We start from the raw sequence: 26,490 nt of genomic DNA on the forward strand, positions 1-26,490 counted from the left end.
CCTTTCTGCTCGGTGTCGTCGAAGCTATTTACGCATATTTTACATAGTGCCAGAAAAGTTTATGTAAGAAGGAGAAATTCTCGGAAGGAAGGAAGAAGACCCACAGAAGGAGTTTACCAGATCGTCTGGACTTGGGACATGCTTGTTTAAATTAGTGACTTAGGTGAGTTACTGTCAACCAAATACCCCAACTTTTTGCTTTCGTGACTTGTTTAATTTTAATACCGTGTAAAGGTAATAATTGCGGACAGTGTTATAAGTCAGGGCAGCGGACAGAAGGGTAACGTTTGATCAGAAGCCTGTAGGCTGTTCAGTGGGAGCGTGAAGCACTCTGCCTCCCTCTGGTGGGGAATAAAAGCTATAGCTGAATTTTCAACGTAGACTGTATGACTTTTAAAATAGTTCACGGAACTGGTGGTGGGTATTTAAGGACTTCCTGTGGGAGGTTGTATCAGGCCTCGTTGGCGCAGTAGGCAGCGCGTCAGTCTCATAATCTGAAGGTCGTGAGTTCGAGCCTCACACGGGGCATGTGTTTTGTGTCTTTTAGGAAAGCATATCTGGCGTGAACAAAGGCTTTATCCGCTAGTTTTTTTTTCTTCAATGCGGCATGTGTATGCTGTAGTGTAGGTAAAAAAGTGGTTAGAATAACTTTGCATGTCCTGGCAAAGAGTCTAAAAATACATGAGTATAGGCTGATGTCATGTAACGTGTGCTATTCATGCATGGAATATATAGTTTGCTTTGAGAATCATAGTTGTTGTAGCACTTGCAAATGCTAATGCAGATAGAGCATCGCCTAGACCCATTATCAGTTAAAAAAGCAAACCAGAAATACACTCAGGAAGATGAAATGAGACATTTTAAAAATACACACTTTTTCCTTGTCTATCAAGCCCGGCTAGCTCAGTCGGTAGAGCATGAGACTCTTAATCTCAGGGTCGTGGGTTCGAGCCCCACGTTGGGCGCACTGATTTTTATTTTCTGGACATTGATTAGGCCCGCTGCAATTGGGAAGAAACTGTTTTTTTCTCAATTATGATTTTAGCTTCCAACGATTAAAAAGACAATATAAAATGTTTATTGTGCCACATTCAGTTTTGCAGTTATTTTCACATTTTGTCTTGTGTTATAAATCCAGCGCACCCCTTTGCAGTGGTGTCCTTTCACTCCATCCTAAAACCCCAAGCTCACTCATGTTTAATTCAGCTTGAGCCGAGATGACTGAAAGTTACAGATAAAACCAGTTTTTCAAAGTTGTCTATGACAAACATAAAGGAACACAAAATTGAGAAAAGTAAAGCCACCTCTACTTTGTTATTGTTGCGTTTTTTCAGATTTTGAGAAAGGAGAGGCTCAGTTCAATGAAAATTAACAAGAAAATTTAATAAAAAAATAGGTGAATAAAAGATGGCATTACAGAACAAACAACAAAACAAAAACACTGCAGTGGACTGGAAAGTTGTTCCTCTTTTCAGATTTACAGCTTACAGTCCTGATTCTCGCAAAATGAATTGTTAATATCCTCCAGGTATGTAGGCGGGTCTTTTCCTCCAAATGGCCCAGGACCATAGCCATTGGTCGTTTGGTCACTTCTTCGTCACCCAATTAGGAAGGGTGTACCTTACTGCTCTATGTTACTTTTGGTCGAACAAAAGAGCGCCAATTCCCAGACGTAAAACCCCCTTCAATCTACAGGAATAAACAGTCTTTTGCTCTAAACTAATCATGGAGAACAACAGGGCTTGTCTACAAAATGGTTGACACCCTATCTTAAGTGTCAATGAAACAGTCAAAAAACTGTCCTTCTGGCACTAAACAAAGAGGTGTCCGTCTTCTTTACATTACAAAGAGGATACAAACAATGGTTTAATCAACATTCTAATGCAATCGTTTGGCCTAAAATCCTGCAGGTTTACATTTGAAGAAAAACACTGAAACACTGGAGTACATTAAGTTTGTTTTAACTTTTTAAAACTCAACAATCCCTCCTTTCACACCATTTATTGGTGTGAAATCACTATTAGACTTAGCATATCTACAATTATGTCATTGAAATGTCAGAAGTTGTAAAATCAAATCATGATTTAAGCAAAGAAATCATCTTCCTCTTCTCTGACCTCACTATCTGACTCTTCGTCTTCCATGGGTTGAGCAATCTTCCTGGGTCTTCTAAATCTTTTGTGAAATTTGTACTGTTTGGTGGGATAAAGTTTATTATGTGTGCAGTATTAATGGGCTGAATGGGTTCTGTGGTTGACCTATTTTCTGGAGATGAGACTATAGGATTATTGTTATAACTAGAGAAATGATTACGGCTAAAGTTGATATTGTTCCCTTTATCCCACAAAACTCTAGGTGCCTAAATTTATTCCCTCCCTTGAATTCCATTTTTGTCTTGCTGGTGAAACTGTGATTCAAAACAAATGAGGTAAATGTGGAAGGAAAAAGAAAACAAACAAAAAATAAAATATAAATAGAGAATGACTGAGTTTTCTACTACCAGAGTCAACATTTCTGGATCTGCTGTGTATAATCCTAATTCATGTTCACAGCGTGGCCAAATCAGTTCTAACCTCCTCTATTGATTGGGAGGGGGCTTGAGTGGGTGTGCAATGTGTAAGGTGGTGTTCTCTTGGTTGCATGGTTTACTTGTGGTTTTTCTGAATCCCTCTTCTTATGTCCTCTTCCTCCTGCGTTGATAACATGCCAATGTTACGTCTCCCCTCTGCATCCTCTTCTTGCATCTTCACTGGTTATGACAGTTATTTTCCTTCCTTGTGTGAAACAGTGTGAATGTGAAAATCAGTGTAAATGACATCAGTTCGACTGGTGAGTGCAAATGAATCTATAATCTGTGTCAGTGTTGTGGTTATATGAGTACTAGTGGAGTCTGTTTGTTGAGAGCTCCTTGTAGAAAAACGTCTGCCATCTTGTTGAGCTGGTGTTGGAGTACCCTAGCTGTGCTGACCAGGACGGTGGTGAGCACTGCAGCCATTGTCTGTGTTGTTGGAGGGGATCCTCGCTGGGGAAACACTTCGCACTGTGATGCATGGACCCATGTGTCCCTCTCAACTACCCTGGCGGCAGTTGAAGTTGGCCGTATCACCTGGGATGATCTTAACTGTCTGGTGATGGTCTCACTGCTTTCGCTGCCTGTCTGGATGTTGTGGGGCATTAGTTCATTAGTTTTGTTAGTCGATTAGTTTCAACAATTAAACACAACATTTTCAACACACCACTCAAAAAAAATTATTAAATTAGAAACCCAAAACCCTTGGTGCGCACCATAATATTTACAATTCCCCATCCCTCCTTTTGATACATGGTGAAGAACCATGTATCAATGCTAGGAGACATCTTTAAAGGGAAAGAATACAGTAGAAAGCATATGCAGTTAGAATAAAGCAGGGCAGCATCACCGGGTCGTTAGAAACCTGTATGGGCCTACCATTTGTATACAGCAGTAGAAGGCAGGTGAGGAAAGAATGCAAACAATCGGTTGATTAGAAATTCTTGGTGAGCCGGACCTGTAGAAGAGAAAAGGCCATTTTAATGCATGCTGGGAATCAAAATGCATACTGTGTTGTTCCTAGGGTGACAAAGAACCATATGCTACAAATCAAGTCACATAGCTGCCCGCACTGACTCCATCTACAAAACAAAAAGCAGAGTTAAGGTTAGAAAGATTTAGCTGCGTCAAACAGTCTGAAACAAAAGAAGAGCTGGACAGAATCCTGCTTCCAGTCATTAAAGTCAGTCAAAAGTTGGTCAAAATGCTTTTAAGTCAGTGAAAAATGTGTATGCCTAGCAGTTCAAAATCAAAAAATAAGAATCAGTCAATGGCCAGCAGTTTCCCCATGTCTGGGGTGGAGATCTCCACAAAGGAAAAATTATAATCCATGAAAGGCACTAGCCTGCTAGAGCCAAGTATTGTGGTCTTTGGAAAATCCTAGATTTCCTGTACCTGATTTGTGATGAAATTAAAAACGCACCCCTTTTGGAACGAAATCCACCTAATCATTTGAAAAATCCTTATGACAGTTCCCTGCTAAGAACCTAATAGTGACACTGTGTCACTTTGACAATCTCCTGTTTTGGGAGATACAAACAAATATAATCATCACCCATTGCAAAAATGTGAAGACAAGACTGAATCTTGAGTCAGGATGAACTTAATGCTTAAATGTGCATTTTGCTGAATCAATCACAGAAAATCAACATGGAGCTGTTAGAACCCACGACAATAGCTTTACCGCATAAGGTCATTTATTTATTTCCCTAAGATCTTGAAAAACTACCAGCAGCCCCCTTTTCTCTAGAGGCAGGATGGGGGAGTTTACATGGTGTAAGAAGAGCATTTCACAACTGGTATTTTCTTTTCCCTAAAAAATAAATGTGTGTAAAATATCTGTGTCTACATGTAAATAGGTTTGATGGCTGTTTCAACATCTGTGTCAGGAATGAGAAATTCATGTTCTATGAGCATTATGGAGCACTTTAGATTTAATCAATGAAACTTCTGCTTCTGAGTCTACAAGAAATCAGACTAGGGTGTTTATGTAAATACTGGTTTATCCCTCCCATCAGTGGTGTCTACGTGTGGGTCTGTGTCTAGGCCTATGTGCTTCTTTCTGCTGCATCCTATTTTTGTACTGACTGGACCCCTGGAAACTGCACAGTGAGGCCCCCAGATGGTGCGTGTGGCCAGGATTCTTCTGGACCTTGTTCCTCTTCCCAGGCAGTCATTGGCATCTGGGAGTAGTTGGATGGCATGCTCCTCCCTCTGTTTTGTTATCTCCTTCAGATGTGGTGGTGGGCAGGGCAACCTTTACTTTGCCCCTTAGTCTGAGTATGCATGTTTTGTTGTCCTCTTCTTCTGACTCAGAAGAATCCCTGGAGGTGTCCTCACCTTTTTCCTTCCTCTCTGGATGTGTCACACATCCCTTCTTCTTCCTTTCATTTTCTTCTTCACATTCTTCTTGTCCTTCACTGTCATAACCAGTCCTATGTTTTCTAGGCTTTTTCTTACTCTTCATCTTTCTCTTCTCCTCTTCTGTTTGTCTCTGCCTCAGTCTCTGTCTTTCACTTCCCAGCATTGTGGCTTCCTCCCTGAGCCTGAAGGCTCCATCTCCAGTGCACTCATTCTCTCTACACATTTGTCCTTGATCCGGGGTGGAGAAGGAAGGAGGAACAGGTCTTGTCATTGGCGTTCCGGTGCCGACACTTCCTGTTCTGCTTGTATTGTTCTGTTCAAAGTGTGTTTTCCATCTCCCTCTTTCTGTCACCATGTCCCCTTTTTTCACTTGGCTGTCTCTTTGATGTAACCCTCACCATCAATCCTTTTAGGGTTATGTGGTTCTTCTGCAACTTGTATTATTTCATCCAGCTGCCCATGATCTGTCCAAAAACCCTTTTGAATCCCAGTGGGCGTGTTCCTGCCCTCCCGTCAGTTGCGGCAGGGGATTTGGAGATGTCACTCTGTTACCATCTGCAATAGCTGTGCATCCCCTCTTCACCATTTCTCCTGAGCCAGTATTCGAGGGCTGCAAATGAAAAAGAAGCTTCTTGGGACAGTTAGTTTGAGTCTTCTCCCCATATAGTCTTACTTCAGTCACTGTTGTGTGAACTGGGGAAACAGTCGTCAGGTCAGGGCACAGTCCCCTCACCTGTGTGTCAGCATCTTTCTGGATTTGGTCAGCAGGGGATCAGTAGCCTAGGCCTAATTGTTCTGTGTGAAAGAGTTGTCTCTTTTTAATGGCAAAAGACTGGTAGCTTATGGTTTTTCAACATATTTTCTACACCTTCCTAAAACAATCTGTATTTAGTGTGCCCGGGATAGGCCAACATCAACAACCACACCTTTTCCCCATTTTTCTGCCGTTAATTTATCTGGACCTGAAAGAGTGTCAGGCAAGAATTAAGTTTCCCCAATTTGCTCCCCATGTTTTATACTGACTCACAGGAACAGACTTGCTTTTACTTGCAATGGTTTTTCATTCACACAATCACTCTGATCTTCCCATATTTGTAATACTGACAGATTTTATCAAACACACACTAACTCTGGAGAAACTCTCTCAGTCCTATGACATTTGCAAGATTGTGCATTCGTTTTTGTTTACAATTGTGTATGCTAGACACTGAAATGAGTTTATCACAGAGTTTTCTGTATTTATCATCTCATACGCATCCAGATATTTTCCTTCTATAGTGGAACATAATGTTTAAAACAAACACTTATTACTTCACAAAAACTCTTTAAAACTCTATACGGAAAACATCTGGAAACTAGTCATAGTGCATACCTCCATAGGTATATATTTAATATTTCTTAAGATAGGACAGTTTTAGAGCTAGAGAGAGAGAGAATAAACATGTGACAACTGCCATGGAGTGGGACCCTGCAGCAAGGGCTCAACCTTTCAAAAACATGTGTCCGTTTTTTTTTTTTTTTTTTTTTACCTTATGCAAAAATAAAATAACAATAGAACTCAAGGTACTGATTGATTTCAACTTAATTCACCTCAGAAGCAGTCGTGAGAGAGTCATAAGAGTTGAATATCTGTATCAACCAATATCTCAACAAAGTTTTTTCAAAACACAAACAAACAAACAAACAAAAAACATTCCTCAGTCACCACAAAACAGTTTTTTGAAACACTGCTTTGTTTTACTCCTTTTGACTCCTGATTTCAATGCAAACAATCCTTATTTACAAAGATTTTACTTATTTACAGTATGTACAGACCTATATTCAATTGATACCTATTTTCACACACAATACTAGGCTCACTCTTGTGACCTCGGACCTCGGAAGGTACCGAACCTTCATACAGGTTTTTCACACTTAATACTAGGCGATACAAAAGGAACAAGACTGCGCTTCTCCCTTCTGTACCCCCGAAAAAACCCTGAATTTTCGAAACTCTAGGTAGCGCAAAAATAGGTAGACGGCGCTACTGTTTTCTATACTCCCGAAAAGACTCCGAAAAATTCAGAGAATTCTCGACCTACATACAGGTTTTATTTTTTACCTCAAGGGTCACAAAGGCAGAAAATGAGAGGTCTTTGTATGGGACTAAGAAGCCGTCGTCACCGCGCTTCCCGTTTACCAACCCCTACTCCCTCACAGGGCTTCACCCTGGCTTTTTCAAAAAGACTTATTCCCGCCTTCGTGCCTCACAGAGACTGTCTCTGTCGCCGGCCCCACGGTCTTTCTATTTAAAATTTAACTGGATCTAACCAGGCCGTCCGCCACGGACTTCTAATGTGCACTATTTACCATGGACCTTCATACAGGCTTTTAATCTTTAAATAACCAATAACATACCATGGACCTTCATACAGGCTTTTAAGCTTCAGACAAACAATAACATACCATGGACCTTCATACAGGCTTTTAAGCTTCAGACAAACAATAACATACTATTGTTCTATATTGCCATCTCGAATGATATTTAACAATCGGTATTTTCACTTTAAATCACTTTAAAATATTAACGGACTTACGGAGTAGACGCTGCTTGATTCTCACACCTAAAATCTCCTATATAACCTATACAGAGTTTTGATAAAACAGGTCTCTGTTCTTACCTTTCGATATTTGGGCCAGTGTGAGAATCAGGCAGTCGTCCTTCTCCGGCTGAAGTTTTGTCCTGTCCTTCTTTTCTCAAAATCACGTCGGGGTCACCAATTGTTGCGTTTTTTCAGATTTTGAGAAAGGAGAGGCTCAGTTCAATGAAAATTAACAAGAAAATTTAATAAAAAAATAGGTGAATAAAAGATGGCATTACAGAACAAACAACAAAACAAAAACACTGCAGTGGACTGGAAAGTTGTTCCTCTTTTCAGATTTACAGCTTACAGTCCTGATTCTCGCAAAATGAATTGTTAATATCCTCCAGGTATGTAGACGGGTCTTTTCCTCCAAATGGCCCAGGACCATAGCCATTGGTCGTTTGGTCACTTCTTCATCACCCAATTAGGAAGGGTGTACCTTACTGCTCTATGTTACTTTTGGTCGAACAAAAGAGCGCCAATTCCCAGACGTGAAACCCCCTTCAATCTACAGGAATAAACAGTCTTTTGCTCTAAACTAATCATGGAGAACAACAGGGCTTGTCTACAAAATGGTTGACACCCTATCTTAAGTGTCAATGAAACAGTCAAAAAACTGTCCTTCTGGCACTAAACAAAGAGGTGTCCGTCTTCTTTACATTACAAAGAGGATACAAACAATGGTTTAATCAACATTCTAATGCAATCGTTTGGCCTAAAATCCTGCAGGTTTACATTTGAAGGAAAGCACTGAAACACTGGAGTACATTAAGTTTGTTTTAACTTTTTAAAACTCAACATTATCCAACGAAGGTTAAAATCAAGGGGAACTGGACTTGGTTGAAGATACTGGAAGACGTTTCGTCCCTCATCCAAAGGACTTCTTCAGTTCTGACTGACTGGCAGGGAAACTCAGCTATTTAACCTCAGTGGGGTCGTTGGCCCGGGTCATCGATACCGCTGGTTCGTTAGTGTTCCTTGTTGCTGTGACGACAGTCGTTACAGTCGTTAAGACTACCTGTGGCCAAGACTGAACGACCATCGTTGGTATCTTCACCTGAGGCCAATAGGTTACGTTTGTTGAGTTTCCTGGGAAGTGATGAAAGGACAGCATTGTAAGTGGGGGATAAGTGGTGGCGTAGACCCCCTCCCCTGTTCAATGACGGCTTCTCGACCCTGGTGTAGATGGCTTCCTTGACACCTCTTTCAAACCATCCATCTTCTCTGTCTAAAATGTGCACCTGGTGGTCCTCAAACGAGTGTCCTCTGTCCTTCAGATGTAAGTAGACTGCAGAGTCTTGACCTGAGGAGTTGGCCCTTCTGTGTTGAGCCATGCGTTTGTGTAGTGGTTGTTTAGTCTCCCCAATATACAGGTCTGTGCATTCCTCACTGCATTGGACCGCATACACTAGATTGCTTTTCTTGTGTTTGGGTGTGCGGTCCTATTGGCCTCAGGTGAAGATACCAACGATGGTCGTTCAGTCTTGGCCACAGGTAGTCTTAACGACTGTAACGACTGTCGTCACAGCAACAAGGAACACTAACGAACCAGCGGTATCGATGACCCGGGCCAACGACCCCACTGAGGTTAAATAGCTGAGTTTCCCTGCCAGTCAGTCAGAACTGAAGAAGTCCTTTGGATGAGGGACGAAACGTCTTCCAGTATCTTCAACCAAGTCCAGTTCCCCTTAATTTTAACCTTCGTTGGATAACTATGACCTGGATGACTGAGAATCTTCATAGACATCTCTACTTTATTGTTCAGTTGAATTATATTTAAAGCTCAAGTAGGGATGAAACGGTTTGAAAATTTCATATCACGATGTGACCAAAATTATCACGGTTATCAGTATTACCACAGTATTGTAAAAATGTGCCAAAAAATATTAAATCGTACTGATACACACACTGAAACCATTTCAACAAGTTTTATATTGAGAAATACATATACAATTGCCATTTTGTTATTAAAAAAACAGCAAATACCTTTTGTATAGAGTATAGTATCAAAATGAATTTTGATACTATACTTTTTTAATTTTGTTACCAGAATTATCTTCATGTGAGCATTGGTGGTTCAGTGGTAGAATTCTCGCCTGCCACGCGGGAGGCCCGGGTTCGATTCCCGGCCAATGCAACATCCTTTTGTGTTATTGTACTATCCTTTTCCATGATGTTTTTCTTACATCCAGTTCAGCAAGAAATAGGAGTGCATTTTGTATATGTGTTTATAATCAGTAGGATTATATACAATACTGGTTTTTATATAGCAAAGAGGGGGAAAATTAAAGAGATGCACACTCCCCGTCGGGGAATCGAACCCCGGTCTCCCGCGTGACAGGCGGGGATACTTACCACTATACTAACGAGGAGATGTTCTTTTCAACTGACTAAGAGCTTTAAAAGTAATCAATAAAATTTTAAAGTCAATTCTAAAACATACTGGGAGCCAGTGTAATGCAGCTAAAATAGGAGTAATGTGGTCATATTTCTTTGTTCTGGTTAAAAGCCTGGCAGCTGAGTTCTGGACAGTCTGGAGTCGATCAATAGATTTTTGGGTTAAACAGGTGAAACAAGCAGTTCAACAAATTCAAATATACTGCATTCATGAAAACATAAATTTTAAAAGTTTACAAATGAAAATGTTGTTTTCTACGACTTAAAATAATTTACTGTACTTTGCTTGTGTTTGATTGGAGTAGATTTGTAAGGGGTGGACATTAGGGGACAGGGGACAGGAGTTGGGATGGAAAGACGGGAGAGTGAGAGTGTAGCTGCTTTCATATGGAGAGCAACGTAAAAAGAATGTCCTGTGCTTTCACATAGCAGTCTGGCTTTACAGGAACAAGGATGCCGCCGTATGTCGGCTATGGCTTTTCACAAACAGATCGTTCCATCTTTCTAACTTTGATTAGCACCATGCCACTAACTTGCTTATGTATTAATTACTTGCGGAGGTTTTATTGCTACTTACAGTAATAGTGTAGTTGTGGTTAACTAGAGTAAGCTCCACTGCCACCTCTCGGTTCTGTTCGCTGACTTTAAAAATAGAGGCATGTAAGCATTGGTGGTTCAGTGGTAGAATTCTCGCCTGCCACGCGGGAGGCCCGGGTTCGATTCCCGGCCAATGCAACACACTTTTAGGGAGTAGTGTAATGACTTTACTTTTGATGCTTGAACAGTTAGTTAATGATAAAATATTAAATTTGATTACTGTTCTGAATTAATTCTTTTTTAAATAACATATTTTTAAAAGGTAAAAAGGTTAGCTAACTACAACTTAGTTAGCTAATTTAACTAGAAAGACAAACTGGTCATTACACAGACAGAGACACATACAGGAGAGATATACCTAAGAAAAATATATGATAACAGTTAAGCAACTTTTTTGAGCACAGATTTAAGCTATTTATCAAAAAATATTTGGGAAACGGAGTGGCTGATAAACATGGTAAGGACCTGACTCAGAAAAATATGAAATATCATAGAAATCAAAATACAGTGAACACATAACTTTTCAGATGTTAACCCTTGTGTTGTCTTCGGGTCAAATTTGACCCGTTTTGAAATTCTTTTGTATGAAAAATATGGTTTTATTTCATGAAATTACACCAAAATAACATGGGTGCTTCCACACTATGCTCTAAACAAAAAACAAAATGATCACTACTTTCACTGAATTGTGGGTATTTTTTTCAAATTTATTCAATTTTTGGTCTTCCCGGGTCAGATTTGACCCGGTGTTGCAAAAGGGTCAATTAGTCACGGTGTTTTGGTTTTCAGCAGATGAACACCTGCGAAACCCCCCCCCACACACACACACACACACACACACTCCCCCCCCCACACACACACCCAACCCCACACACAGACACACACACACAAACACACACCCACACTCCCCCCCACACACACAAACACACACCCAACCCCACAAACCCCCCCCCACACACACAAACACACACCCAACCCCACAAACCCCCCCCACACACACACACACACACGCCCCCACACACAAAACTTCAAAGCTATAAAACTAAAACTTCTAAGCTACAGTACATGTAAACTTTTTCTTTTCACACCTTTGAAATGCCTTTCAAAACAAAAACAGCTTATAAAGACTGAGCTTTTGCAGCCTTTTACCCATTTTAGTCTGAGATGCAGACGGGGGAAGCACAATGAAGAGACGCTATAATTTGACAGAGGCTCTTGAATTACTTTGGAACCCTGATGAGGAGTTGAGAGACCAGGAGGAATCTGAAGAAGAAGAAGAAGAAGAGGATGTATCAGAGGAAGAGGACAATTGTGAAGAAAATGAGAATAATGCTTCAACAGATGAGGAAGAATCAAGTGATGAGGAAGAGGAACCTCAGATGGAAGAGTGTTTCCAGTCAAAAGATGGAAGTTTGCTGTGGTCTTCCATCCCTCCTAGTGACAGACGTCGCATGTTGGTAGCAGAGAGAGAGAGGAGCCCCAGGGGTCCAACAAGGTACGCAGTGGCTCGCGTTGATAGTATAACGTCTGCTTTTCAACTGTTTCTGCCAGACCAAGTTGAAAAAATTGTGCTGAACATGACCAACAAGGAGGGGCGTCGTGTTTATGGCAATAAGTGGAGAGAGATGGATGGGATAGCTCTCCAGGCATACTTAGGTCTGTTGATTCTCGCTGGAGTATATCGATCCAATAAAGAATCCACGGCCAGTTTGTGGCATGCCCAGTCTGGTCGAGCAATTTTTGGGGCCACAATGCCCCTCAAAATGTTCCACATTATCTCAAGGGTCATTCGGTTCGACGATCGAGATACAAGAACAGCACGCCGTGCACGTGACAAACTCGCTGCCATTCGTGATGTATGGGACAAGTGGGTGTGTCTCCTGCAGCAGATGTACAACCCGGGAGCTGATGTGACTGTGGATGAGCGCCTGGTCCCCTTCAGAGGTCGCTGTGCCTTCAAGCAATACATGCCTAATAAACCTGGGAAATATGGCATAAAGATCTGGACAGCGTGCGATGCCAGGACCAGCTATGCATTCAACATGCAAGTGTACACTGGCAAACCTGCTGATGGACAGCCAGAAAAAAACCAGGGCAAGCGTGTGGTTCTTGAGATGGCAGAAGGTCTCCGTGGACAAACAATCACTTGTGATAATTTTTTTACATCACATGCCCTTGGCCAGGAGCTGCTCAAGAGAAAGCTGTCCATGGTGGGAACAGTAAGGAAGAATAAACCTGAGCTTCCACCAGCACTGCTTGCCACAAAAGACAGGGCTCGATATTCTTCCAAGTTTGCGTTCTCTGAGACACATACTATTGTGTCCTATTGTCCCAAAAAAGGAAGAAATGTGCTTCTGATGAGCACTCTTCATCGGGATACTGCTGTCAGCGCCAGGGAAGACAAAAAGCCCCAAGTCATCCTTGACTACAACCACAACAAAGGGGGAGTGGACAACCTTGACAAGGTATTTCACTTTTTTCATGCAATATTTATTGTCATTCATGCAAAGTCCAATTCATTGCATTATGTGTAATAAAATATAGTGTAGTGTCAATTTTGAATTATGTATTTGTTTCTTTTGTTGCAGGTTACAAGTGTGTACACATGTAAGAGGAAGACAGCCCGTTGGCCCCTGGTGGTCTTTTATAACATACTAGACGTGTCTGCCTACAATTCATTTGTACTGTGGACTGAGATCAACCCAACATACAATCAGGGGAAGTGCCACAGGAGGAGGCTGTTCCTTGAGGAGCTTGGGAGAGAACTGGTGATGCCTCTAATCAAAAGACGCCAGGTTCTTCCCCGCGCGCCAGCATCTGCAAGCTTGGTTGTGGAAATCCAGACGGATGGACCCTCTACCTCCGCAGCAGCTCCTACTAACCCAGCTGCAGCCACAAGGAAGAGGTGCCGATTCTGCCCTGGCAAGAGTGATCTCAAAACCAGCATCAGGTGCCAAAATTGCATGGCAAACATTTGCAAAAAACATGCCATTACCACCACACACTGCCCATCATGCAAATGATAGCACATTCACACAGAGACACACAACTGCACTTACACATGTAAGTAATAAACATGTATATTATACAAGTTTTCAAATGTTGAAACTAAAGTTTTAAGTTTTAGAAATAAATGTTGACTGTTCTATGTAAATGAATTTATCTAGCTCTTTGTTTACTCTGTTATTTGTGAATAAAATTCCATCAAATGTTGACCTAGGAATATATATCGGTCTGTGATTATCCAAAATAAATAATAATTTTTGCTGGTTTCCTAAAAAATTTTAAAATTTAATGTAAATGAGGTTTATTGAAGTGTAAAATGAATTGGTGATGAGCTGAAATAAAGTTTGCTGACATTGTGTAACACAGAACTGGGAGATCATTTTTTACATTATGCTTTAGAAACAGGCAAACCAGACCGGGTCAGTTTTGACCCATAAGGACAACAGGTGTGTATATGTGCTGCCATTAAAAATAATGCAATGCTTCTAAAACAGTATCCTGACTCAACTTTGACATATACCAGTCTGTGATAGTCCATCAACATATAGTCCTCTGATTTATACTATTAGTCAAGATAACTTAGAGTTTCTGCATTTTTTAACTAAAAAATAAGATAAATGAGATTGATTGACCATGAATTCCAAGAAGAAGTGTAAAACTAGTGGTAATGAGTTGGAATGAAGCTGGTAAAGAAGGTGTAACAGAGAAATGGGTGATAATTTTTACATTATGCTTTATAAACAGACAAACCAGACCGGGTCAATTTTGACCCATAAGGACAACAAGTGGGATTATTTGCCGCCATTAAAAGTAATGAAATGGTTTCAAAACACTATCCAGACCAAACTTTGACATATACTAGTCTGTGATAATCCATCAACATATAGTCCTCTGATCTTAACTATTAGTCAAAAGAATTCATAATTTCTGCTTTTTTTAGCTTATAAATTTGGTATAGTTTCATAAAAATGAGACATATTGACCAGAAATTCCATCAAGAAGTGTAAAAATAGTGGTAATGAGTTAGAATGGAGTTGGCTAAGAAGGTGTAACACAGAATTGGGTGATAAGTTAAACTGGTTGCTTTAAAACCAGGCAAACCAGACCGGGTCAATTTTGACCTGGGAGGACAAAAAGTGCATGGTTGACGGGAAGAAAACACAAGGGTTAAGTGGAGTCTGTGCTGTTGTGGGAGCGCCACATCAATATAAGCATTGGTGGTTCAGTGGTAGAATTCTCGCCTGCCACGCGGGAGGCCCGGGTTCGATTCCCGGCCAATGCAACATGCTTTTTGGGGAGCAGGGGGTTAGCCATAGGAAGCTGATTGTTTTTCACATATTATCAGTACTCTCAGGAAATACTGAGTGTGTTTACAGTGAACAAAAAGAACACAAAGAAGAAAGTGTCTAAAGTATGTTATTATTTCATGCTAAAGAAAACAACAGCTCTGTCTGTGTCACAGTCCGTCCAAACGAAACTTATGTCGCCTTGGCAACAGCACGACGGCAGCTGAACAAAAAGGTGTTCTGCCAGCGGACCACAGACAAGGTAACAGTAACAGCAACTTTAGCAGTTAACTGAAATCATGATTGACTGTTAAGTTGAAGGCTAGCCAGAGGCAGTCCTCAGCTGAAAATGTGCACACGTGCGTTTGTTGTTCTCCTTTTTGGGTCGTGAGTTGTAACCTCACAGTCATGAGTTAACTGCGTGTCGGGAGAAAAAAATATGTTCACAATCATTGAAATCAGTGCACCTTAAAAGGACTCCAAGCAGACCGTTACAGTCCCACCAAATTCTGCTATAATATACAAGTACTCTGACTGAATTATACAGAATTTCCTGCATCACATTTAACTGCCTTAAAGTTAGACCACTTGAATGCATATAATGTATGTGCTGTAGTGTTCTACTTGGTGAGTGAAATTCCTGTATTTTATTTATGTGTTAACATTTAACAGGTATCGCTGTCAGCATATAGCTTGTTAGCTTAACGTTAGCTCGTTACGCTAATTAGCCAGATACGAGCAGCCCCAAGCTGCTAAGTTAGTGTAAGTAAGTAAGTTAGTGTGTTCTAACCGCAGCTTTTAATGAGTCAAAGACTTAAGTCAGCAAGAAGAGAGAAGCCAAAATGTAACATTATTAGATTAACCGTAGTATTAGACATTAGGGTGATAATGTTTTGAAGAAAATCGTCTGTGTGAAGTTGTAAGTAAAGGCTCAGCTCTCAGTTAGCTGACATTATGTTAACAGTAACTTTTACTAACGGGCGATGTGAGATTTAGCTACGTCCTGTAACGGAATCACTGTTCAGTTAGATACGAGTCAGATACTATTATAAGTGGCTGTACCTGATCCTGATGGACACGAAGGGTTTAAAGGCAGAGAGCCGAGGGGGGAGCGGCTGCGGAGTTCTGCCTGAAACTGTCACACCGAGGAGCACTGTGCACCTCCAAGTGTAACGTTACTGTTTAAAACAATAACGTTATACTATTCTTTGTGGGGTTCATGAGTGGGGATGATTGATTCGAAGTACATAGGCAGTTTAGAGTCATCAGTAAGTTAATACACTCAGTAGATGTAGCATTCCCTCAGCAAACAATCTGATGTGATAACGGCGTTTGATCAGCGACGTTTCTGATAAGGAGCTTAAGAGGTGGATGCATAATTCGGCTGAACAGCTGTTGTAGGCTACCTGCAGAGAGTTTCATCCACCTTTTTTGTCAGCATATAATGCGCGTTATGCCTGCAGACAGGTAGCTGGGCTGTAACTAGGGCAATGGGTTAGTTAAGGCGAGAAATTAGGTGTGTGTGAGCCGCCTCTGAGTTTGTTTGGTGCATTAGCATTTGCCAAAAAAGTAGTAGTAGTACAGTTCAATAAGAAATATAAAATAAGATCCTTATAATAAATGTTCAATAAGATCTGACTTGTGTAGTTATTATTGCACAGTGTCCAGCAGAAAAACGTATATTGCACATATTAGGAAACTGTATTTCACATTGCCGCCCCTAATTACTGTCACATGCCAGAGAGGTTATCATGCTGAGGTGATCTCAGAGTTCAGTAGCTTTATGGCTCTTTGCAAGAAGCTGCTTAACTGTCTACCCATTGTTGTCTTTACAGGTGCCAGAGGAGCTGATTGCAGAACCCCTCAGATGTGATTAGCTGTGTCCAGCTCTTCAGCTCCTGCTTTTCTTTTTACTCACAACGCCTGAACACTACTGATGTGAAATTATGACACTGGGTTCTTATCAACAGATTCTATCATTATAATAACTCTCAACACATTTCAAGTCATACAAAACTACTTTTACATTTGTAACCTTGTAATATTGATGTTTTCATGAATGCAAGACAAGTTTAATTTATTAAACTATTGCTTTTGTATTAGGAATACTTTGTTATAAAGTGTATCAAACTAATTATACATAAAATCATTCTTCATTCATCAGTTTTATATTTTAATTATAACTATTTAACATATTATAGTTAACAGCTGTAAATGAAAATATTAAGATGTTATTTATAGGCTTACATTTACATATGTAAGTAGAAAGTAAAAAATGAAAGGTTGATGTTATATACTGTTTTATTTTGACATTTCTTTAAGAGACAAATGTAACATTGACTGAGAAGTTACTCTGTAGTGGAAAAACAAAGAATTGTCTGCACACTGAATAGTTTTGAGGCCCTGTAGGAGGTACTGGCTCCTTATTTATCTTGAAGTATAAGGTAGAAAGTAAAAATACTCCTGCACACACAGAAATACACTGCATAATTACTTTTAAACATTTCATGTGAAACATGTTGGGAGTATTTTCACTTTTCAACATCCTAGACTGATGTTCTTCAGCAAGAGTTCAGTTTTAATGTTTCATGTTTTATCTGTGGTATACGATTAGCTTTTCAGTAAGTAGTAAAGACAGGGAGTGCTAATATATATAGAATTTATTACAATGTGAACCATTAACCATATATTTTTTTTAAATGGACCTATAACACAAGTATGGACAATATTTAAAACTCAAAGTAAACAGAAAGAGAGAATGCCTTTCCACATCAGTCCACGGCAACAGATACAGACTTCCGCGACAATAACAAGGCTTCCAGGACTCTGCAGCTCTCTGACACCAGGTGGGACATCTGATCCATAGTGTGACTCTAGGAGGAAAATGTGTAATAAATGCTTCAGGTGATGAAAAATATAAAGTAAACAATACAGATGAGTCTTTAATTAATAGAATATTGTGGTGAAGTAAATTTATAACGTAATTCTATTCAAAAAGTGAATCTCTGATATATTCTAGATTCATTACACAAACTGAAGCATTTCAAACCCATTTTTGTTTTCATCTTGAGTACGGTTTACAGCTTATGGAAATAAAAACTCCAGTATCTCAAAATGTATAAACATTTTAGAATAAAAATAAATTTCTGTATTATAGATTATACAGAAATGTAAACTGGAGAATAGCTCTCTAATCAGCTAATTAACTCAAAACACCTGCAAAGGTTTCTGAAGACTTTAATCTCTCAGTCTGGTTCTGATGCTCATAATGAACTTTTCGTCAGTATTCTAATTTTTTGAGATGCTCTTCTAAAAGATGCTTCAGTGTTTTAATGTTGGCAGCACTATTATGTCACATAAGTGGGAGAAATGGAACAATGGAGACGGTCTTTAAATGTTTCTGTGTTGTCCTCTCAAGACAGACAATTTTATATCAGCTGTCAAATGTCCACTAGCCAAGTTGTTCTAGTAACGTTACAGTTAAAGCAGGCGTGGAGGCATCAGATCCTCAACAAGAATCTTGTGACAAATTTAAAAAGTACCTTTCTCTCTCTCTCAAGTGTCCTATTCCAGACAATAATCCCACACAGCCCTGCCGACAGCAACAGCGTTACTCAATATAGCGGTGTGGGGAATTAATTAATGTGATAACAGCCATGGCTAACGTTTTACAAGTTATACAGCTTCCATCATGTAACTAAGGACTCTACCGCTAGCTTATTACGTTTATTACAAGACATACTGATGTGACGTCCAAATAAAAGACTCGTAACTACCGTTATGTAAAAGGGTTAATTGATTTGCTTCTAATTGCTCGTTTGAGCTGTAAGTAAACTTTAACGTAATTAATAACTGATTCATAGTTAACTGTTAACGTTGGTCTCAACAAAATCTAACGTTAGTTGTGCAAAATAATGTTACCCCATTTATATATTATAAAGCATTTAAAACCTTGTGAAGTATAATGTCAATAACAGATATGTGAGTTATTTTAATATTTTCCGGTGTCTTACCTTGATGAGCTGACGACCATAAACTGGTAACAAAACGGCCACAGGTTCCAACCTCCACCGTACAGCACCGGGGGTTTAGAAGCTACCTCTGCTAAAGCAGAGTAGCATATAGCACTAGCTCCTTAGCATGAGCTAACTCGGTCATGTCGAGCTAGGCGGGAGTGGTTTCAGCAACACATCAGCTCAGCTCCACCCACGACCTGCCTCTTTGCCCATTTATGGTTATCCGGGAGTGACACGCGGTGCCAAGATGGCGACGGCCAGCTTCGCCCAATTCGGGCTTTAAAACTGCTCTTCAGAAACCAACGGGTGACGTCACAGATACTACGTCCATTTTTATATACAGTCTATGCTCTGAGGGTTGCAGACTGATCCTTCCGTGTGGCATCTATGCTGAAGGTGTCTTCGTCGTCTATTAACCATTGAAGGCCGAGTGTGTGCTCTGGCTGACTGACTTCCTTCCTTAGTTTTACAGGTTCAATGCTTAGTGCTTCTGAAGGATCCACGCAATCCAAGACTTCCTTTTGATTTGAGTTGAATTTTTAAAGTCTTAATTCTCCTTCCTTGCACGACTTCTGAGCATCTGCCATCTGTCTCTTGGCTCCTTCTACAGACATGACACTGGTTAGTTCGTCGTCGACATAATGACGATGCCTATGACAACTTCAAGAGGGGCTAATGCAGATGGACAGTTATAGCCTATCAGCATACCTACATCACAGTCTTGGAGAGGTGACAGTCTGTCCGCTAAGTGTTTGAGATGGGGCCATCTTTGGGCGGTTTCTTTGGTCAGGATGTATGACTTGTCCACTGGGATAAAGCTGTGAGTATAGGCTTGTTTTATCTGAAGTTTGGTGTCATAATGAAGCCCTCGAACTTGAAGGTCACAGATGCCTTTACTCATGCAAACGGTATCAACAGCAGTCATTGTGTCACAATCATTGAAATCAATACACCTTAAAAGGACTCCAAGCGGACAGTTACAATTACCATACGATCTTTGACATAGTAATGCACCAGTAAACATCTTAAAAATGGTTTGTGAATTTGAGCCTCACATGGGGCATGTGTTTTGTGCGGTTGTGCGTGAAAATCCCATTAGATCAGCAGTTTCTGAAATACTCTGAGCAGCCCGTCTGGCACCAACAACGGTCAATGTTCAAAGTCACTTAAATCCCCTTTCTTCCCCATAATGATGCTCGGTTTGAACTTCAGCAAATTGTCATGACCACGTCTATATACCTAAATGCATTGATTTGCTGCCATGTGATTGGTTGATTAGCTATTTGTGTTAACAAGCAATTGAACAGGTGTACCTAATAAAGTGGCCAGTAAGTGTACACTCTGCACTAAAGAGAATAGTGGGAAAGGGAGGGGAAAATGGTGAAACACTTAGCAGAATAAGTTCATGTGCTTCAAACTGAATTGGTGGTCCACGTAAGAGGTTAACAGAATATTTCGCCATAGAAACTAAGGCGTACGTTTTGACGTTTTTACAGATGAAACAAAAGGAAATGGTTTAACACCCCATTGGCAAAAGTGAATGCGTGAATAAACATGTCTCCATGTTTGTGGGCCTCTTTCATGTAGTGATAGATCAGGCCACATATAAAGCATTGGTAGTTCAGTGGTAGAATTCTCGCCTGCCACACAGGAGGCCCGGCTTTGATTCCCGGCCAATGCAACACATTTCTAAATGTGTTATATCTGCATTTCTAGCCCGTACTGCAAGGTTTAAAATTTTCCAATGGTTTACCATTTACAAGATGTGCTTCCATGGAAGCTGCCATTGCTGTGAGTCACAAAACTGCTTCTCGTGAAGTCGGGTACATATTTTTTTCACAAGTTTACAAGTAGGAACTCACACTTTTTCTAATTGGAGGTCCGAAATTTACGAGTTCTGATTTGCCTGGAACGCAGCATTACACAAGCTGATTAAAAGGGTCAATTCAGTAAAAACAGCAAAGGTGTTGATGATGTGGTGACCACTAAGACAATAAAGTCAGTCTCACACCAGAAAGCTTGGATGAATGGAGAGGTGAAGGCTCTTTCCAGAGCCAAAAATGCTACCTATCGGTCAGGTGACAAGGAAGCATACTAGGGCTGAAACGATTCATCGATTAAATCAATAAAATCAATTAATAAAATGTATCGACAGAAATTCTTTGCATCGATGCTTCATTAAATCCATATAACTATACAGCACAGTGTTTCGTAGGGACATTTATTACTGTCGCACATCGCGCTTACATTGTGAACACAACGTGATTATAATGGAGCTGTTTGCAAAGTGGAGGAAGACAGAGAAAACAGCAGGGACAAAGAAGAAAGTGTCCAAAGTATGGGATTATTTCAAGCTAAATAAAACAACAACTGTGTAATGTTACAGTCCGTCCACCGTAAAACGAAACTTATGTTGCCTCGGCAACAGCACAGCATCTGATCAGAAAGCCCCCAGTGTTCTGCCAGCGGATCACAGACAAGGTAACAGTAACAACAACTTTAGCATTTAACTGAAATCGTGATTGATTGTTGAGTTGACGGCTAGCCAAAGTAAGCTGTAGTCGTCATCTGAAAATGTACAAACGTGTGCTTGTTGTTCTCCTTTTTGGGCCGTGAGTTGTAACCTCACAGTGCCACAGGCAAGCTAAAGTACTGTGTAAACAACGCATCGGTGATTCGTTGAAATAATCTATAGAAGCTTTGAATACTAAAATCATCGTTAGCTGCAGCCCAAAAGCATACAGCACCGCCAGAGCGAAACTGAAAGCAAAATCATGACAGGCTATACCACCGTCCCTGTACCTAAAAAGTCTGCAGTGTCTAGTCTGAACGACTATGTGCCTGTGTTACTCACCCCCATTCTGATGAAGTGCTTTGAGAAACTCGTTCTTCAGCACATAAAGAACAACCTCCCAGCCAGCCTGGACCATCCCCAGTTTGCCTTCAGAACCACCAGATCCTCAGAGAATGCCATCTCCACTGCCCTCCTCTCAGCCTTGAGAAAAAAAACCTACATCAGAATGCTGTTTGTGGAATTCAGCTCAGCATTTGACACAATCTCCCCCATGAAACTGATCAGCAAACTCAGCACTCTGGATTTAAAACACTGCAAATGGATATTGGACTTTTCTCATAAACAGAGCCCAGACAGTTCAGATGGACAGACACTCCTCCACTGTAGAGCTCCAGGGCCGTGTGCTCAGCCCCTTCATGTTCACGCAGTACACCCCCAACTGCAAACCTCAACATGAAAACAACGCTGTTGTGAAGTATACAGACAACAACACCATCATCGGCCGGATTACAAACAACAAGACTTAATATAGAGAGAAAAGTCTTGCAGAGGTGCACAGAGAACAATGTACTGCTGAGAAAAAGGATACTAAAATAACCTAAATTAGTCCTCAGCACTCCACCATGTGAAATAGTTTTATTCTATGAATTATTTATTCACTAATCTGTGTATACTTTTTGTATATAAAGATTTTTTGAGTAGCGTTAAGGGAACTACCACTTAATCTTGTTATACAGCCCTGTTTTGTAAAATTATATCTAAATATATTTGTCTTATAGCTTAAAGCTCTCCACTTGTGATTGGATTACCCAAGATGCATGTTATTGTCAGGCCTAAACAGTCTCGCAGGGTAAGTTTCCACATGAAATCTTGCCTGCCTCGTTGGCGCAGTAGGCAGCGCGTCAGTCTCATAATCTGAAGGTCGTGAGTTCGAGCCTCACACGGGGCACATGTTTTGTACTGAGTGGATGTTCTGGAAGAAGAATCCTGGGATCTCCAAGATACACAGCTTTAGCTGCTAGGTTGTGTCCATTGTATTTAAATTGTTGGCACAATAGGCAGTGCATCACACAGCACATGTGTTTAAATAGATTATAGGTTTTGCCTGAAATTATCTGCAATATGAAATCATCTGCATTTGTTTCTTCAGAACCAACTTTAAGCCTAAAGGTAGTGAGTCTTTGATAACCAAAATAGATTTCAGGTCTAGTATCACTTAAAGAATCAGGAAGTCTGTCATTGATAGCCCTCTCTAACAAATCCCATCATTAATTAATTAAATGATAAATAAATAAATTTATATATTGGCAGTGAAATCATGTAAAGTATACATTATTGCATGGGAAATTGACCAGTAAATAGAAAAAATAAAATTTCTCTAGCACTTACAATAAAGGTGCTATATTGATTTTATTAATTAATTGATATGTTGATCATAATGTATTTATTTATTGTTTTTAACTGCAGCAGGCAGCTGTTTTCAAAGTAAATGCTCTAAAAACCCACTCTACAGTTAGTGACAACCTGGCTAACATAATTGAGCATTTAGCAGCTAAAAAGCTGGATATTTCTTGCGGGAGTTGGTAGAGACTGTAAACTATTTGCTAACAAGGTTGCCGTATCAACTTAAAGGGGTCATGTGTAGTTTTCAGTGGCCTATAGCTGTGCGGTTTCAGAATGCAACCACTACCTACCTTTCCTAGCGTGTTCACAGTAACATGCTCGAAATCATCAGCAAGCCAAAACAGAGTCCAACACACTGGGGAAAGCTTCACACAACATGCTGGGAACTCAGGGAAACCCCAACTCTAACGTCACGGTAATATTTTTATCACTTTAACATAACTAATCCATGCTCGTAGCTCGTAGTCAGCGTAGCTTAATTTATTTGATGATTTGATGAAAAATTAGTTAGTGAGCTAAGTCAGTCTCGTAAATTACAGCGACTGAGACAGGTGGAGGCCCTGCAATGGACTAGCGACCTGCCTTTCGCCCGATGTCAGCTGGGATTGGCTCCAGCCCTCCGCGACCCTGTACGCAGGATAAACGGTTGACGATGGATGGATGGATGGAGACGGGTGGAGAAGATGTGTACCTTAGTATCAGTAAAACAACACTAAATCTAAATGAAGGATACGAAGCAAACAATGGCAGACCCATGCTAATGTAGCTGGCTACCCAAAGCCTAGTATAAACAAATCACTCCACATTTGCTTTGTACCGTTTCATCATTTCTTGCAGTCAAAATCAACACTTTGACATAATACCGGTGGTACACAGGATAGTAATATGAAAAGCAATACAACTGAAGTATTTTGCAACAGGTAAGGTTAGCAACTGGTCGATGTTAGCCAGCAAGCTAACGTTATCTAACTTGAGCCAACTAAAACTACAAATTCACAATATATTGAACGTGCTTGGCTGTAATGTTAGTTTACCTCTCCAATAGGATGGAGTCAGTTTTTACATTCCAAACAAGGCGGAGGTCTCTCCCTGACTCAAGCCTTTCCAATGTTGATCTGATAATCGTCTTAATTCTTACACGCTTTTGTAAGTAATGGGGGACAGAATCCACAGTTCTCATTCTGTGTAAAAATGAAATCCTAACAATATGTGTTTTATTTTTTCTTTCAGCATGGACAGTTTCTGGCTCCAGACATTTACCATGAGAAAAATGTCACCATACAGTGTGTTCTCTACAACCTTCAAAAACCACTTCTACAAACCTGACAGGCTGCAACAGGCATCACTGCTACAGACCGACAGGAAACTACAGTGGACCTGAGGGGTTGTTTTTTTAAATTAAGTTTGGTAACTAATAAATTCTTTCTGAATTCATATTACATGCTAAGTACTGAATGTCTGTTGTTCTTAAATCTATAGTAGATAGTTTTGCCTACATTTTCAGCATTCAAAAAGTAATAACAAATTAAAGAACTTCCTCTCGGGGATCAATAAAGTATTTCTGATTCTGATTCTGAATAATGTGAGGAACACCCTGAAACTGACATGCAAAGAAAATTTCCCTCCTGTGTTGCAAAAATGGTTATGAAAATGAAGTTGATTCTGGTACTACTGAGTTAATAATGAGGGCATTGTACCTTGTGATGTTTTTGTTATCTTCTGTGGGATCGGTCTAATATTCCTGTTGGGACCTGCAGTAATTGCTCTCATACTCATATTAATATTCATCTCCACAGTGATTGGTCATTGTAATAAGTCTTAACCTGTTAAGTGCTGTGTTAGTTTGTTTGTGGGCAACACCCTATATAAGACAACCACTCCATCACAAGCTTTGGCCTCACAAAAAACATCTGTGACACGGTCTAGAAAAAGATTAGACAGATTTGTATATATTTTAATCTTCTAAATGGATCATTTGCTGCATTAAATTACATTATATTGTCATGTGTTGTGTTTTTTGTCCACACCCTTTTTGTATGAACAATGATAAAATGTTTTCTCATGCAAATGCTGAAAACCTACAAAATCTGATAGATGATTTATGGTGACATTTTTTCGTGTATAGAAGTTGTTTGCTTATTGTTAAATAAACAACTTTTTGATGTGATTATTATATTTTTGCTGTAATATTATGCTGGTTATTTTTCCCATGTAGAATCAAATCACTATTGATCAAGAGCGAAATGTCCAGTGATAATGAGCTTTTTATAATTTATATTAAATAGTAAAAAAAGTAGAGGATGACACAACTCTCCTGTGATGATCCCGGGTAAACACTAATCTAAACACCTTATCTGCAGAAAAGGAGTATGTCATTTACAAAAAGCATGGCTTACATCTGTTTACTTTCTGCAGTTTCAATATTAGGCAACCTTTGGAATCAGACTTCAGAGTGGAACTTTACCATAGCCCGCCCTCCCCTACAGGTGCATGTGATGTGTTTATGAATAGCCGTGATGCTGACATGTTGAAAGTGCTCTGGCAGGCGTGTCCCAACTTTTTCCCGTCACTACAGCAGCATGTCAGTCATACCTGCTGTTACATGTTTAACATGAGAATCTGTCGCCACAAGGCAGGCACAAAAAAAGCCAACGAGTAGATCGAAGTCTGAGTGGTTTTTAATGTGTAAAATCTGTATTGGGAGATTTGTATAGAACCTCTAGCCTTTGGCTGAGTTATGCCCAACAGGCAGAACAAGCTGGTCCTATAAGCGAGGATAGTTAAAATTTTATCTTTGTGTCAGGGCTTGTGTCGCGTGATATGTTGTCACCAACGATTGGCTAGTTAACCCTTTTATGAAAAGTTTATCTGAATACAGCAAATAGAGGCTAAAGTTCTCCGAGGGAAGTCAGTCTCACTTAAATTTAGAATTCATGTGTATTGGGGCAAATACTAGATAATAGTTTAATTTGTTAAATATTAACCATTAATGAGCAAATAAACAAGGAAAATACATATTTAGAACAGCGTCATAGACAAAAATCAACAGGCCTACTGTTCACTTTATACAGCTTGTTTATAGTAGCGCTTTCCAAACAGTGGGGTCCAAGAAAAGAAACAAACACAATCCAGAATCGCTGCCTTCACTTGATTAAAATTATCGTAAAACAGACATTCTGACCTTGAACATTTGGTTCCAGCGATAAATACTTTGTAAAATGCTCACTTACTAAAATTATAATTGTCATATGCGATTCATATCTGAATAAATCCATCTTTATAAGAAAAAACGTCAACCTGACCTGCTTGAAAACCTGGATTATACACATTCCGACTCAACAAGAGCCTGAACGTTGCACCATTCAGAGGAAATACGCATGCGTAGACGCAATGTTTGCATTCCTCCTCCCACCGCTGAGACTGACAGCCCCGT

The 26,490-nt window shown here is 40.0% G+C and overlaps 1 protein-coding gene, 2 long non-coding RNA genes and 7 other non-coding genes across 10 annotated transcripts; 8 read left to right on the forward strand and 2 right to left on the reverse strand.

The window, feature by feature from the left end:
* Positions 1-455: 455 nt before the first annotated feature.
* Positions 456-528, forward strand: trnam-cau. Its single transcript has one exon. It is a non-coding gene; the product is annotated as a tRNA-Met (tRNA).
* Positions 529-892: 364 nt separating this feature from the next.
* Positions 893-965, forward strand: trnak-cuu. Its single transcript has one exon. It is a non-coding gene; the product is annotated as a tRNA-Lys (tRNA).
* Positions 966-2,327: 1,362 nt separating this feature from the next.
* Positions 2,328-26,447, reverse strand: LOC119904238. Its single transcript, XR_005444673.1, has 3 exons — positions 26,360-26,447; positions 21,714-21,854; positions 2,328-3,157 (listed from the first exon to the last, which is right to left on the reverse strand). It is a non-coding gene; the product is annotated as an uncharacterized LOC119904238 (long non-coding RNA).
* trnag-gcc lies at positions 9,624-9,694 on the forward strand. The gene has a single exon. It is a non-coding gene; the product is annotated as a tRNA-Gly (tRNA).
* trnad-guc lies at positions 9,858-9,929 on the reverse strand. The gene has a single exon. It is a non-coding gene; the product is annotated as a tRNA-Asp (tRNA).
* On the forward strand, positions 10,619-10,689 carry trnag-gcc. The gene has a single exon. It is a non-coding gene; the product is annotated as a tRNA-Gly (tRNA).
* On the forward strand, positions 11,493-15,014 carry LOC119904228 (piggyBac transposable element-derived protein 4-like). The gene is made up of 2 exons (XM_038720728.1): positions 11,493-13,016; positions 13,140-15,014. Exons 1-2 carry the CDS (start codon positions 11,736-11,738, stop codon positions 13,572-13,574), a joined length of 1,716 nt encoding a protein of 571 aa, XP_038576656.1. The 5' UTR covers positions 11,493-11,735; the 3' UTR covers positions 13,575-15,014.
* On the forward strand, positions 14,769-14,839 carry trnag-gcc. Its single transcript has one exon. It is a non-coding gene; the product is annotated as a tRNA-Gly (tRNA).
* Positions 18,018-25,232, forward strand: LOC119904242. The gene is made up of 2 exons (XR_005444674.1): positions 18,018-19,679; positions 24,288-25,232. It is a non-coding gene; the product is annotated as an uncharacterized LOC119904242 (long non-coding RNA).
* On the forward strand, positions 22,530-22,602 carry trnam-cau. Its single transcript has one exon. It is a non-coding gene; the product is annotated as a tRNA-Met (tRNA).
* Positions 26,448-26,490: the final 43 nt, after the last annotated feature.

Source organism: Micropterus salmoides, unplaced genomic scaffold, assembly GCF_014851395.1.
Source record: "Micropterus salmoides isolate LMB-PRFRI ecotype aquatic unplaced genomic scaffold, ASM1485139v1 Ms_hic_scaffold_1, whole genome shotgun sequence".
Classification (NCBI taxonomy): domain Eukaryota; kingdom Metazoa; phylum Chordata; class Actinopteri; order Centrarchiformes; family Centrarchidae; genus Micropterus; species Micropterus salmoides.